Genomic DNA, 15,044 nt, shown 5'->3' with positions numbered 1-15,044 from the left:
AATGTAGCTTTGAAACAAATATCAGCATATATGAGCACATCAAAACTCGTTTTAATTTATATGATTCTTTGCTTTTAGGATTGTGTGAAATCCTGTAAGTGAGGGGCCAATGTGTCATTATCAGGTCAAGATTTAGTCATCAGTCTCAATAATGCTGAATAGCATATTCTTGTACAGCATTCTTAAAACAGTGGCTTCAAAATACTTGAGTGTTATGTCGAGACCATCACAGTACATTATCATTGAGATTTTACATTTTACAGACCTTACAACAAAGTTGTAGAACTTAAATGCAGGTGAAATTATAGAAGGTTAAGGATGGCTTTGATATTGCCCGGTTTCTCTTAAAACATCTTAGAGTAGCTATCTCAGATATGGACATTGTTGTGAAAACTTTACAAAGGAGGTGTATATTTAAAATGAACCTTTAACTTCTGTGAGAACATAGATTTCATTTGAATATTTAAATTTATGATTGTCTTTGGTTTATTTAATACAATATATATGAATTATTCAATTACAGACAAAAAGTGGAAATGTCGCTATGCTCAAAAACAAATGACTGGTGTCGGATATATTCTGTTCAATATCTCAAGGGTATCCGTGTAATAAACACTCCAATTTCCTACAAAATGTAGTTACTTCAATTGTTGTCACTTTGTTACAGTCACGAAAAAGTTTAATTATTTGTTTTTCAGTAGGCTATCAACGAGGAAGCTATAACTATAAAAATGGTTTCTACAGAACACTATTATAGTTGAATATTTTAATTTCAGACCTCTCCTTTTATGCCACAATTAGAAAAAATAAATAATTGTGTTGACTTTGCTGAAATCACTTAGACAGCGCTTTTGGAGGAGAGAGAAAAAAAAGCCTGGGTTTTGTTGATGCTCTCTTGAGGAAATGTGGTCTTCCCATTCCAAGGGAAGCAATCCAAGACTAATCCCGGAGGCGCCCTCCTCCTCCTCCGCTTATTCTTTTCTCTGATCCGGAGCTCGTGCTTCAGTTCGGAGCGTCTTGCGGGCCCGTGCTCGAGCTCCGGATCAGAGAACAGAAAGAACTCGCGCTGGAGTCCCAGCTTCACATCATCAGCACGCGATACGGAGTCATCAGGCGGATGTTCTGCGGTTCCTTACAGCAGTGGAAAGAAAATCACGGGACTTTTCTTTATTCTCTCTGGTTATAGCCTCCATAACAGTGTCCATATCGATTTTTAGAGAACAAAGAAAAAAGTAAACTCGCCCCAAAATGGTTAGGCTATCTGTGTGATAACCGAAGGAGCGGGTAAAGAAAAGAAAGCAAAGTTGAAACAAAAGATTGAAGTCAAATCAAAGTATCCCGTGCGGCTTCATATATGCCTGCCTGAGGGGGGAAAACCCTGGATAATCCTGAATATCCCTTCAGGTTTCAGCTTTTGTGAATAACGTGAGGTGAAAAAAACATGCCAAAATAAATCACAACCACAACATCGTTCCTTACCCTCGTCATCCAGGAATTTCTTCTTGTGCTTCTTTTTGGGAAATTCGTTCCGTTAGCACAAGATTAGCCTCTAACAGAGAATAGGAACACTGAAGCTGAGACTTCATTAAAGTTCCACCGGTTTCAACACATGGAAATATTCTAATGAAACCGTTACAAATTGCAACATGTTACCATACATGCCCAACATTTCAGACTCCCCTGCCTAGAATGCATGTTGAACAGAAGTAGCTGATGTTTATTCTTCCAGGAAACTAACCTGTACTCATGATCCCCAAACGACTCTCTTTACTCCATGAATGAGCTGCATTCAGCACAGTTCCTTCAGATTCAGCTCTTTTCTTCTAGCATGAGCCATTGTAAGTCCTTGAGGGAAAGACAGCTCGATACCTTTAAAAGATCCTCCAGACTCTTTGTATTTCTAATGAGTCGGAACGAGTTCCATGCTTTCCATGATTTTGCCACCGCTTTTGTAAAGCTGGAACGGCGAAGTCCAGTGAAAGAGTTCAATAAAAACTTCCATGATCCGCCGCTAGAGGCGATCTCACTGTTGTCACGTCCGATTCGTTTAGGGAGTCGGTTCATTGAACCGAATGAATGTTTTCAACAAAGCGATTCAGTAATTCATTTCATTACAGTGGATGTGTATGATTATGCCACCTAAATAATGGTAACTTTCTACGATATAAGAAAATATTTTGTTTGGACTTGTATAATGGCCACATTATAATTTCAGCCTAAAAGTGATCCTTACTACAAACAAGAGAATGCGCATTTCACAACCACAACAACCGAATATGGTAACTGTTTTAGCAACGTGAGCAGCTTTATTAACAGCAGCTCAGTTTTTAAAATTTACAGTGTTTAAAATTAACCGATTTCAAGGCATAGTGCGATTCAGTTTTACAGATTCTCAAAGGATACGATTCCAAAGAACAATTCTTTTGCGAATCGAACAACCACTTCTTGAGAGTTATGAATAGAAAGTAGATCGTCTTAATGCAGTTTGTGGCAGGAATAAAAAGTAGATGTAGTAGGACATATTGCATGCTGAAGTTCAAACATACAGAAATTAATTATTATTCCTCACTGGGAATTAGGAAATTAATAGGTTATGCAGCCATCAAACAGCATTCACAGAAGGCTACTTCATTGGTAAGCTACCTTATAATATTTATAATAATAATAATAATAATAATAATAATAATAATAATATATAATAAATTATATATATATATATATATATATATATATATATATATATATATATATATATATATATATATATATATATATATATATAATTCTAATTAATATAATATTGATTGCAATCATGACTACTCCTAACTGAACAAAAGGTTATTTTAAAAAAAAATTACTTGAAAATAATTATGTATATTTAATGTTGTAATGCTAATGTACAGCAATGCACATTCCAGTATTTTACTAATTAAAACAAAACCAACATAAATAGTGTAGATACAATACAATTTAAGTAAACAAAGAAAATTAAATAAATTAATGATCATCAATGGTCGTTGCATTGCATTTTTTTAATCTATAAAATTATATACATTTATATACAATTAATATAATATATAATGTATATACATTTTATATACATTTAAATAAGGGCTTTCGGGGTAGTTTGAACCATTTTGTATAATAATATTTCCCTCATACTGAAAGTAACATTTAATGTTGTAAAATCATGTACTTAAAAGGATAGTTCACCCAGAAATAAAGATTTGGTCATCATTTACTCACACTTGTTTCTGTTGAACACTATATAAGTTATTTTGAAGAATGTGGGAAACCAGATAGTTGACGTTAGCCTTTCACTTCCACTTTTCATAAGGCCCACCTATTCTTAACATATATATATATATATATATATATATATATATATATATATATATATATATATATATATATATATATATATATATAATGTGTGTGTGTGTGTGTGTGTGTGTGTGTGTGTGTGTGTGTGTGTGTGTGTGTGTGTGTGTGAGTGTGTGTGTGCAGTAAAAAAAAAAAAAAAAATCATACAGTTTTGGAACAACTTGAGGGTGCGTAATAATGATGACAGCATTTTCATGTTTGGGCGAACTATTCTTTTAACAATGAAGTAAAGCATGAGCAACAGCCCAGTAGTTGTCGGTATGTAGACCTACATATTCTGCGAACCGCCTTCAAATAGAAGGAGAAGAAGAGATATGAATCATGGGAATTGTAGTTCAAGTCATGGCGTGTCTCTGCGCATTCAGCAGAAGCTACACAGTTCTCTCCTGTAATTCATATCGACTACCATCCCAGCATGCGCAACTGATGAACATATATGGCGGAGAGCTATGACTGAGGATTTTGATGAAGAAGTTGTGTTCGAGGTAAGTCTCTGGTCCAGACATACAACAGCTGCTCAAATATCTGTGATAGATGTGCAGTTAGCAGCCTGCACTTAGCACGTATAACACTCCTCCCTAGGCACCTCTACAATGACTTGGGGCTGCTTATTAAGCACTTTGGGTTTAATTAAATGTAAACCGCATTGTAAAGTATGTCTGCCTCGTTTTTTTCACACAACACAACATGCTAGGAGACGTAAATCTTGTATGAGCAGGATCAGAGACTAAAACATAGTGAGCTGACTACTTTAGATAGCATTTCTGGGCAGCATCATAGGCGCGTCAAGCACTAGGTTGCAATGTTGTCTAGGTAGGCAGGTCACTGTATTTGGATACCTTATGACGCCCAAAATTATTATCTAGATTGGCAGTTCTATAATGCTTTAGATATTGTCCAGAAATGCTGTCTATGAAGGAAGCCCACTAGTTTTTGTAACTAAAATCCCCCCAAATGCTGTCTTATGCTGGTAGCTCAGTAGGTTTTGGTACTGTGGTGTTTAATAATGCTGTCTAGGTAGGTGCTTTGAGATTAGATCCCCGAAAAACGCGGTTTAGGCAGTTACCTTACTAGGTTTTGAGACAGAAAGAGTGTAACGTTAAATGTATACTTTCTGTTTGCCTGTCTCTCTGGTCTGTTTTATTTTATTCCCTTTAAATTGAATTAAAACATTGTGCATCAAAGCATGTGCTGCCCTCATCCGCCTATAAGAGTCAAGAGTCGGATGTCAGATCAACATCACCAGGGAAACAAGCCATGCTGTAATATGCATTGATCTAGGATTAGATCTCTGTTCATTTCATCTGTGGCAATGGTTATAATAAATAACAGCAGAGCAAATCAGTCATAAGGAAAAATTATGGAGTTATGGAAAGACTGTAACTATTTTTTTTCTCTAGTTCTTACAGATCTGTTTTACCCATTCAAAAATATTTGAAAGATTTCAATGAAGAGCATATTTTAGACCAATATAGGTTACTTTAGCCAATATTGATATATAGATATAATGCATATAATTGCAAATAAGTTAAAATGCTGAAATAAAGTGATCACACTATATTTATTCATTATTATGCTTATATATATATATATATATATATATATATATATATATATATATATATATATATATATATATATATATATATATATATATATATAGTGTATGTATGTTTATATGTGTGTCTGTGTATGTAAATCTACATATATGTTTGAGAAAATATAAGGGGTCACTAACTTTGTCAGTTCTTTCACTATTTTTGTGTGTGTACCATAAATGTAATGTGACATACAAATAAAAACATTTAATAATATACTTACAGCATGAGAGATTTATATTAATTGTTAGACACTTATTTTCATATAGTATTATTTGTTTAATATCAAATTATGACTAACATAATTTTTCCCCCAATACTTGAACTTTTTTTTACTAAAATTTTGCTGTCATTTTTTCAAACCTGCTGAAAATTATATCATCTTTACATTAAAGTATGTTTTGTTTAACTGTTAATATGTCAAAGTAGAAAGAAAGTTTAATTTTGATACAAACAATATGAACATGTTTTTTTTTTTAAACAAAGAGGGAGGGAGAAACACATTTTATCTACAAAATAAGACTTGACAGAGTAAATATTTTAAAAACGTAAACACCTCAAAATATATATTTTTTAAAATGTAGTTTTGTTTGAAAAGAAGAACGTTTCATTTTGAGCATCGTTTCGTGGGGGTGGGGGGGTACTTTCTAGGGCAGAAAATATATTAGAAACACAATCTTAATAAGAATTTTAATATAGTGAATATACTTTTCTAAAAAGTAATTTAAAGTAATTTCTGCTTGTATTAAAAACAAACAAACGTGAACATCTTGGGAAAAGCTGTGGAAGTTTATTGGTCAGAAGTATAGTGGAAATCCTCTAGGCACTTTTTTGCATGTTGTGCTGGTCAGATTTGGGTTATGCTTTTAAAGCATTGTATCTGTTGTACATCGTCACATACTATCCAGACTTCAAAACAAAAACAGTCTGATTCCGTTTGCTCTCATTTGGTGACCTAAAATCAGGTCTTTCGCCTCAGGCCAGTTTAGCTGCTCTCTCACATCAATAAACACCCGCCAACCGATTCGTCTCACTGCAAATGAGCTTTAGAGCAAAAAGATCCAAAGTTCGTGAGGGGTGGCAGGATTTGACCATAATAAGAATATGAGAATTTTAAACCTCTTTAGCAACTCAAATCCAGTGGCAATGCTAAGCAGTGGAAATGAGCCAGTGATTCCGGATCTCTGGTTGGGAATTGGGACCTGTGAGAGTCTCGGATCCACAACCTTCGTTGAACGATGTTGCGTTTGAGAAGATCTAAGACTAGAGCGAGGGATTTGCGAGAGGTAAGCGAGGGAAAAGGCAGGAAAGGATGTTGTTTCTGGTGTTTCTCATCTGAGAGAGCACAACCCTTAACATCCTGAGAGAGATATCTGAATCATGACTCCTCTTTCTTTCTCTTTCTCTCCTCCCTTCCTCTCTGTATTATATTCACTGTTCATGAAATTGTTCCTTCCGTGTATGTTTTTTTTCCCTCATAAAAATTATGCTGCTGCTCTGGATGACACATGCGAGCTGAAATGTTAATTTGTATGCGGGTCCATGACGTGACAAAAAAAAAGTGAAATTTAATCTTGACATTTTATTACAGAGCAGTAAATCTATCGTAGTCAGCATGAAATGGAAGTTGCGATAATCTTTTCTTCCCTATTGTGACGTATATCTGAGTGAAACTGCTTCTCCAACAAGAAACAAAAATGTAGGACGGGACTTGATTTTCGTCTGGAACCATGATTGGATGGTTGTTGTTTGTTATTGCTGTGATGTTGTGAGAGGGACAGGTTGCCCCCACCCTCTCGCCAGTAAACATCAGAGAAGAGATTTTTTTTAAAGAGTTATTTTGATTAAAGATTATGAAGGCATTTAAAAAAAATCTGCATGGATAAAATAGAATAAATTATGCAATATTCCATAAAAATAAGAATTGTCCATTTTGATTTCATATTTGAGGATGATATAAATTTTGTCAAAATGTCAGGTTATATAACTGTCCTGTTCTCATAATGGAAAAATGTGGAAGTTCTTCTTTTTAAAAACCTAATATTTTAGGTTAAAATATTATGAAAACTGTTGTCAAATCAAAGTTTGTGTGATAACAACATGTAAGAAATAATGTATACGTATGTGGTGTAACTGTCATGAGATTGCACAGAAGATTTATTCTTTATTATCTGTATTCTTTATTTATTCAAAATTATTATTTCATAAAAATATGTAGAGTTGAACACGTTTTACCATTTTTTTTTTTATTTATTTTTTTTATTTATTAAAGGTTGTAAATACTAGAAAAATATTTTGTTGGGAAAGCCAGTCCGTTAAAGGCACAATATGAATTTTTTATTAAAATATCCAAAAACCAATGTTATATATTTGGCTGACTTCTGTAATTGCGTTATCCCACGTTTCCAAGAATGTCTATTTTAAGACATTTTCTGCATTAAACAACAGAAAAAAAGTAATCATTGTTATATAGCTAAACACAGTCTTATTTTTTTAAATGTCATATTCTTGATTTACCGTGAGTACCATGTTTTACCATGCCTAATATCAATCTAGCTTACTGCAGTGTGCAACAAGTGTCTTATATATTAGCCTCCGAGCTATCACATATAGTGAAGCATTATAACATAACTTTCAGCTCACTCAAATGTATCTAATATGATAAAACAGCGCTGCGTTATCCCTCATACGCATGAGTGGGAGAAGCGGAAGTGTTCTCCTGTGGCATAATAAAAGCTCCCATGCTCCCAAACCATGTGTCACTCTTGTCTCTCATTAGCAATCGCTCCAATGTCCTCGCTCCGCTCCAACAGCTTTCAGCCCCACCCTGCTTCATACTACAGTAACGTTAAGAAATTATTATATTAATAATTTAATATATTAACTCATCAATAAATACGATTTCTGCCCGAATCCCATCTGATTATTTTCCACCAGCTGTAAAGGTGAAGACTACAATTCATGATTCCGCAAAATCAAGGAGTCATCAAAAGGCCTTTGTTTTGGCCAAGCGACCTCTAGCTGTGAATATTACATATTGTGCCTTTAATTTACAGCCACCATTCAGAAAGCTGTTCTGTCAACATGTGACAAGAAAGCCATAACAGAAAATCATATCATTGAGAAGACCCCTGTGTAGACCATTTGAACTGTCTAGGTATATAATAAATATTATTAAAAAGTTATATTATTGTAAATTTTTATGACATGCCAAGCTTAGTTAAGACAGTCAAATAGACCTACCAATGAAAACTAGCCATTGTGATAATGTGGGTTGATTAATGTACACGGTCCCTTTAAAAAAAGAAAAGAAAAGAATAACGTCAGTAAAACCTCATATTCATGATTCAAAAAGAGCTTTTCATGATTAAATGTTTTTAAAACGTGAACAATTATTTGGGATGTGTACATTCAAATATTTAGGGATGTTTACTCGTTTGAAATTTTGTTGAAAAATTGTACGTTTTTCAGAAACCAAAGTAAAGACTAGTCTTCCTTTTCGTCATCTTGAACATCCTCATTTAGAGTTGTGTCTCTCTCACCCTTCCAGAACTCTCCGCTGTTCCAGTACTTGCAGGATCTAGGACACACAGATTTTGAGGCATGTTCTCCCGTTTCTCAGGAGGAGGAGCCAAGCGCTGGTGGAGAGGAGGCACAGTTTCCTCAGGATATCCTCCCGTCCCACAGAGTGAGTGTCAGCACTTACCTTTCCAAAATGCGAACTGTACGGTAGCAAACTACAATCTCTTAGGAGCCTCATCTGTGTGGTGGTATAATAAATTGGACAAATTCACCTTTATTTTTCCCTTAACTTGAGCTGTGTTGCTTGAACAAAGATAAACGGATTAGATGCTAATCTGAATACTGTTTCGTAACCCACACAGCTTTTGAAACACAAAATAAAAGATGAAATTAGAAGCAGACTGATCCAATAATAAATATTCTGTATCCAACAAATAACTATTATTTTGTTATTTATACACTGACATGTTGTTCGATCTCGTATTGACTTTGTTCTGTGGAACACTAAAGAAGTTGTTTAGCAGAATGTGACCCTGCTCTTTTCCATCAAATGAAAGTGGATGGGAACAAAAAGTGCAAACTAATTTAATTGCGATTTCAGTTTGCTTCTTTCACAGTTAAGCTTCTGAAGACTTAAAATAGTTAGAAAACGTACTCGGTTACTTTCGTAACCTCGGTTCCCTGAGAGAGAGGAACGAGTATTACGTATGGGAAAAACTCCTTTTCTCGAGAATGTGAAGCAAAACTTTTAATAAAGGTATCTATGTAAAGCGCAGTGAGCTGCACGGCCATAGCCCAGCGCGAGGAGCGCTCTGATTGGCCGGGCTGCGGCAACTGCAGGAACCTATGGTGAGGCGGCTGAGAGGAACGAACCAATGGGGGGCGTTCCAGAAGCCCGCCGAAAAAGGTGCTTATATTTGCATACAGGAGGCTATATAAGACCCTAATTCGCCATAGGTGTCAGGTTTTAAGATCGACTGAAGCGATACCTGAGAAGCATAAACACGGCACGGAACGTAATACTCGTTCCTCTCTCTCAGGGAACCGAGGTTACGAAAGTAACCGAGTACGTTCCCTTTCGAGAGAGGTTCCTCGTATTACGTATGGGAACACAATGTAAAGCGCCGTGTGTGCTGACTGACCCAGTATACCCAAAGCACATGTTATAAACCCCCGAGACACCGACAGAGGCGGCTTATAAGGGGAATGAAGAACCGGAAGAGTCGGTTCGTTTGAACAGCTGATCGGACATAGTCGGATCTTATGATGAATGAATAGTGCTTAAGGACTAATGTGTACAGGCCAAAATGTAAGGCAATCTGTTTGCCAGGGTCAAGATAGAGCCTAGATGGAGAGAAGCCCTGCTTGTAGAGCTGGAACCTCCAACTTGTAGAATCTGATAAAAGTGGACGGAGAGGCCCAGCCTGCCGCCGCACAGATATCTTCCAAAGAAATGTCACACGACCAAGCCCAAGATGAGGCCATGCCTCTAGAGGAGTGGGCTTAAATGCCTGTAGGACAGGTTAGGTCCTGGACCTATATGCTAGTGGGACTGCATCCACTATCCAGTGTGAGAGACTGTTTCATGACAGCACAAACTTTAGTGCGGCCACCGAAGCAATGAAGAGCTGATCCGACTGCCTGAAGGGGGCGGAGCGCTCTAGATACAATCTCAATGCTCTGACTGAGCAGAATATGTTTGCGTCTTATTCTCTCTGAGACGCGGGTTAAGCAGTGCAAAGAGCTGCATACTGAAGGGGTTGATAGCACTTTCAGCATAAAACCATGCCTCGGTTTGAGCACAACCTTGAAGTTGCTGGACCCAAACTCAAGACAGGAAGGGCTCACGGAGAGTGCAGGTAAGCCACCCACTCGGTTAACCGAGGCCACAGCCAGCAGAAAAACGGTTTTGAGTGATATGTGCTTCAAGCTCGTGTTCTGAAGTGGTTAGGAGGGGGAACCCTTCACGGCCTCCAAAACCATGGCGAGGTCCCAAATAGGGACCGAGGTAGGGGCAAGGCGGGCTGAATCTCCTGGCCCCTTTAAGAAAACACACAATAAGATCACTTTTCCCTAGTGAATGTGCCGCGATAGGAGCGTGGCTAGCTGCTATGGCGGAGACACACACCCCGAGTATGGAGGGGGGACGACCCGCATCCATTAGCTCTTGGAGAAAGCGAGCGGTTCCGCCAGTTCGCATGAGTGTGCGTCGATGTTTCGCGTAGCACATTGGTTAGAAAACCACTGACCACTTCAAGCAGAGCTGCCAGATAGCAGGGGCTCTAGCTTCCGAAATAGTGTTCATAACTTGTCAGAGAGGTTCCCGGATACCGTTGATGGGCCATACGTGGAGGGCCCACAGCTCGGGATTGGGATGCCAGACCTTCCCTTTCATTGGCAGAATAGGCATGGGGCTGTGTCTGACAGCTGAAACAGTATGGAGAACCATGTGCGGTTCTTCCAAAGTGGGGCTATTAAAAAGCACAGGCTGCAGCTGGATCGCGATCGGAGGGAACATATAGAGGGAGTCTGGGCCAACATGGGCCAGGGCATCCCTGCGTTTGCAGAAAAAATATTGGGCAGCGTGTGCTGTGCAAGCTGAATTGTTTGCGGGTAAAGGGACCATCCCCCTGGGGACATGGGTCCTCTGGATAACATGTCCGGACCCTGATTCAGAATACCTGGCACGTAAGCCGCCCTTAGGGAGCTCAGATTGTGCTCTGCCCATAAAAGGAGATGCTTAGCCATGCAGTGAACAGAGTCTGATCTCGGCTGCCCTAGCGATTTTATGTACATTATCAAGACGTGGTGGTTCTTATGCCGTAAGTCTTGAGTCTATGACAATGACTGTACTGATAAGCCTGCCCCTCGAAGGCGAATCTCAAGAATGGCCTGTAGTGGGGGTGGGGGGTTATCGTAACGTGAAGTATGCGTTTTTCAGATCTATTGAGAAAACCCAATCCCCGGGGCGAATGTGCGCGAGGATTTGTTTCACCGTCAGCACCTTGAAACGAGCGTGTCATAAGTGCTTTGTTCAGATGCCTGGAAAATGGGCCTGAGACCGCCACCCATTTTCGGCATGAGGAATTAGCGACAGTAAAAACCTGACTCGCTAGCGTCGGGTGTACTGTTTTCGCCGCTCTCTCCTTTAACAGTCTCAATGCCTCAGCGAGAAGCACGTGACTGACACTGCTTCTTACAGAGGGCTCGACCACGGCTTGAATCGCGGGGTCTGCGAGCAAAACTGTAGCGAGAACCTCGTTTTATATGTTCAACACCCAATATTATATACCAGGAATGGCCTGCCAGGCCTGGGCTCGTAAAGCCAGGGGTTGAATTAGATTCGGGGGCTGGCCGCTTAGTAATAGGGGCCTGTTAGCCGGGTTGCTTGTGCTGTAACACTGCTTTTAACACTGTGGGGATAGTGTTAGTTTTGGCGGTGCAGGCTTTGCAGTGGGCGCACGCCTCACATTTATATTGTGTGTGCGAGAGTGAACTTTGTGAAAAGTGCTTGGGTGCAGGAGTGCAGACTGTAAAGTGGGCACATTTCCTACATAGAAAGCTCTTTTGTGTGTAGTGTAAACAATGTGCAGTGGCGCACAACCTACGTAGAATACCCACGGTGCAAACCAGTGAGCAAATCCACAGGGGTAAACGCACACAGCATTAGTGTGCAGACGAGCGTGTTTAACACAGGCTAGTTGACTGCAATATTTCATCTCCAGTCACTAACTTAAGGGAACTGGGAGAATGTAAGGAAGTGCGGGTGGTATGTGAGCCATTCCACAATGCCGTTATGCTCTAGTCTAGACTGAAAGCGCGCATGCAGACAAGCGTGTTTGACCACAGGCTAGTTGACTGCAATAAGGCTAGTTGACTTTATATGGTGTAATCCGGCCGCGGCGGGATTTATTTGTGATTTTGTGAGGCTGAATTAACAGTGCTTATGTAGGGGTGCACACTGTGTAGTGGACACTTTGTCTACAGTGTAAAAACCTTTCCAGCCGCCTGAATAAAGGGGACTGGAAGTGATAGAGTGAAAAAAGGGCTTAGCTTGGCAGCCATTTTCCGACGCCCTTATGCTCTGACAGTGAGCGCGTGCTATGACGTAAGCCGCGCTCTAGTCAGCAACGCGCTGTGGAAGGGGCGCGCGCTATCATGACAAGGCAGCCATTACAACTTCCTTGGCAGTAAGCGCGCGCTGCAGCGACATTGTTCTTGACATACCCAACAGCCCGAGCTCGCTCGTCTAACTTACTCTAGTATTCTCTGTCCGCAGCGCTTCAGCACGGCGGCGGTAGAATGAGCACGGCGAGAGCTTCGGCTCGAGTTAGTTTATTCACTCTAGTATTCTCTGTCCGCGGCGATAGAGCGACAGGACGAGAGAATTGGAAGCGTGAGGTAAAACTCTGTCCGCGGCGCTTCTAGCACGGCGAGAGCTTCGGCTCGAGTTTGTTTATTCACTCTAGTATTCTCTGTCCGCGGCGATAGAGCGACAGGACGAGAGAATTGGAAGCGTGAGGTAAAACTCTGTCCGCGGCGCTTCTAGCACGGCGAGAGCTTCGGCACGAGTTTGTTTATTCACTCTAGTATTCTCTGTCCGCGGCGATAGCGCGACAGGACGAGAGAATTGGAAGCGTGAGGTAAAACTCTGTCCGCGGCGCTTCTAGCACGGCGAGAGCTTCGGCTCGAGTTTGTTTATTCACTCTATTATTCTCTGTCCGCGGCGATAGAGCGACAGGACGAGAGAATTGGAAGCGTGAGGTAAAACTCTGTCCGCGGCGCTTCTAGCACGGCGAGAGCTTCGGCTCGAGTTTGTTTATTCACTCTATTATTCTCTGTCCGCGGCGATAGAGCGACAGGACGAGAGAATTGGAAGCGTGAGGTAAAACTCTGTCCGCGGCGCTTCTAGGACGGCGAGAGCTTCGGCTCGAGTTTGTTTATTCACTCTATTATTCTCTGTCCGCGGCGATAGAGCGACAGGACGAGAGAATTGGAAGCGTGAGGTAAAACTCTGTCCGCGGCGCTTCTAGCACGGCGAGAGCTTCGGCTCGAGTTTGTTTATTCACTCTAGTATTCTCTGTCCGCGGCGATAGAGCGACAGGACGAGAGAATTGGAAGCGTGAGGTAAAACTCTGTCCGCGGCGCTTCTAGCACGGCGAGAGCTTCGGCTCGAGTTTGTTTATTCACTCTAGTATTCTCTGTCCGCGGCGATAGAGCGACAGGACGAGAGAATTGGAAGCGTGAGGTAAAACTCTGTCCGCGGCGCTTCTAGCACGGCGAGAGCTTCGGCTCGAGTTTGTTTATTCACTCTATTATTCTCTGTCCGCGGCGATAGAGCGACAGGACGAGAGAATTGGAAGCGTGAGGTAAAACTCTGTCCGCGGCGCTTCTAGGACGGCGAGAGCTTCGGCTCGAGTTTGTTTATTCACTCTATTATTCTCTGTCCGCGGCGATAGAGCGACAGGACGAGAGAATTGGAAGCGTGAGGTAAAACTCTGTCCGCGGCGCTTCTAGCACGGCGAGAGCTTCGGCTCGAGTTTGTTTATTCACTCTAGTATTCTCTGTCCGCGGCGATAGAGCGACAGGACGAGAGAATTGGAAGCGTGAGGTAAAACTCTGTCCGCGGCGCTTCTAGCACGGCGAGAGCTTCGGCTCGAGTTTGTTTATTCACTCTAGTATTCTCTGTCCGCGGCGATAGAGCGACAGGACGAGAGAATTGGAAGCGTGAGGTAAAACTCTGTCCGAGGAAAAACTCCGTCTGTCCGCGGCGCCTCCTCAGCGCGACGGTATAGTGACGAGAGCTTCGGCTCGAGTTCGCCTATTCACTCTAGTATTCTCTGTCCGCGGCTGTAGCGCGACGGAATGAGAGAAGAGTGGGAACAACTCTGTGGCAGCGGCGGAAGAAGAGCCGCGGCGGCGGCAGAGTGAAGAGAGCTTCGGCTTGAGTGTGCTCATGTCCTCTAACATTCTCTCTTTCCGCGGCGCTATTCAGCGCGACGGGACGAGAGCAGAGGGAGAGTGAGAAGAGCTCCGTCTTTCCGCGGCGCTTAACGACGCGGCGGAACGAGAGAGTCCTCGAGTAGAACAAGCCTGTAAGCTCTAGAAGTGGCGTTGCAGCGGCAACACAAACACATATAACACTCAACATAGACACAGTTTAAAGGATATATAACGCCGGATGGCGTAGCTGGAACGGCAGAGAAGGCGGAGAGGGAGTCCGTCGTCCTCAGCTGCAGGTTCCGCTGGTGCCTTTTCAACGGCGGTGCTTCTTCCGGAGACCAGCGAAGGTATCGCTGAAGGAGATAAAATCTGACACCTATGGCGAATTAGGGTCTTATATAGCCTCCTGTATGCAAATATAAGCACCTTTTTCGGCGGGCTTCTGGAACGCCCCCCATTGGTTCGTTCCTCTCAGCCGCCTCACCATAGGTTCCTGCAGTTGCCGCAGCCCGGCCAATCAGAGCGCTCCTCGCGCTGGGCTATGGCCGTGCAGCTCACTGCGCTTTACATAGATACCTTTATTAAAAGTTTTGCTTC

At 41.3% G+C, this 15,044-nt stretch overlaps 2 protein-coding genes across 3 annotated transcripts in view; one reads left to right on the top strand and one right to left on the bottom strand.

Moving 5' to 3' along the window:
• fgd6 (FYVE, RhoGEF and PH domain containing 6) overlaps window positions 1-1,970 on the bottom strand; it is a 29,783-nt gene extending 27,813 nt beyond the window's left edge. Inside the window, exons 1-2 of one of the 2 annotated variants that reach the window (XM_067428138.1) lie at window positions 1,739-1,970; window positions 1,480-1,549 (exon numbers count right to left, since the gene is read on the bottom strand). Coding sequence is in view for 1 of the 2 variants with exons in the window: in XM_067428137.1 (XP_067284238.1) it covers window positions 1,739-1,748 (10 nt within the window). In the remaining variant the exon portion in view is untranslated. The remainder of the gene's footprint in view (window positions 1-1,479; window positions 1,550-1,738) is intronic. The other variant, XM_067428137.1, reaches the window with a different exon arrangement.
• A 1,742-nt stretch (window positions 1,971-3,712) lies between these two features.
• The window catches only part of vezt (vezatin, adherens junctions transmembrane protein), a 34,765-nt gene continuing 23,433 nt past the window's right edge, over window positions 3,713-15,044 (top strand). The window contains exons 1-2 of the mRNA XM_067426925.1: window positions 3,713-3,869; window positions 8,533-8,670. Coding sequence (XP_067283026.1) covers window positions 3,834-3,869; window positions 8,533-8,670 — 174 coding nt within the window. The 5' untranslated portion in view covers window positions 3,713-3,833. The remainder of the gene's footprint in view (window positions 3,870-8,532; window positions 8,671-15,044) is intronic.

Source organism: Pseudorasbora parva, chromosome 20 (assembly GCF_024679245.1).
Source record: "Pseudorasbora parva isolate DD20220531a chromosome 20, ASM2467924v1, whole genome shotgun sequence".
Lineage (NCBI taxonomy): Eukaryota > Metazoa > Chordata > Actinopteri > Cypriniformes > Gobionidae > Pseudorasbora > Pseudorasbora parva.
Note: the sequence above shows the minus strand (reverse complement) of the source record. Positions and strands in the feature narration are given on the sequence as shown.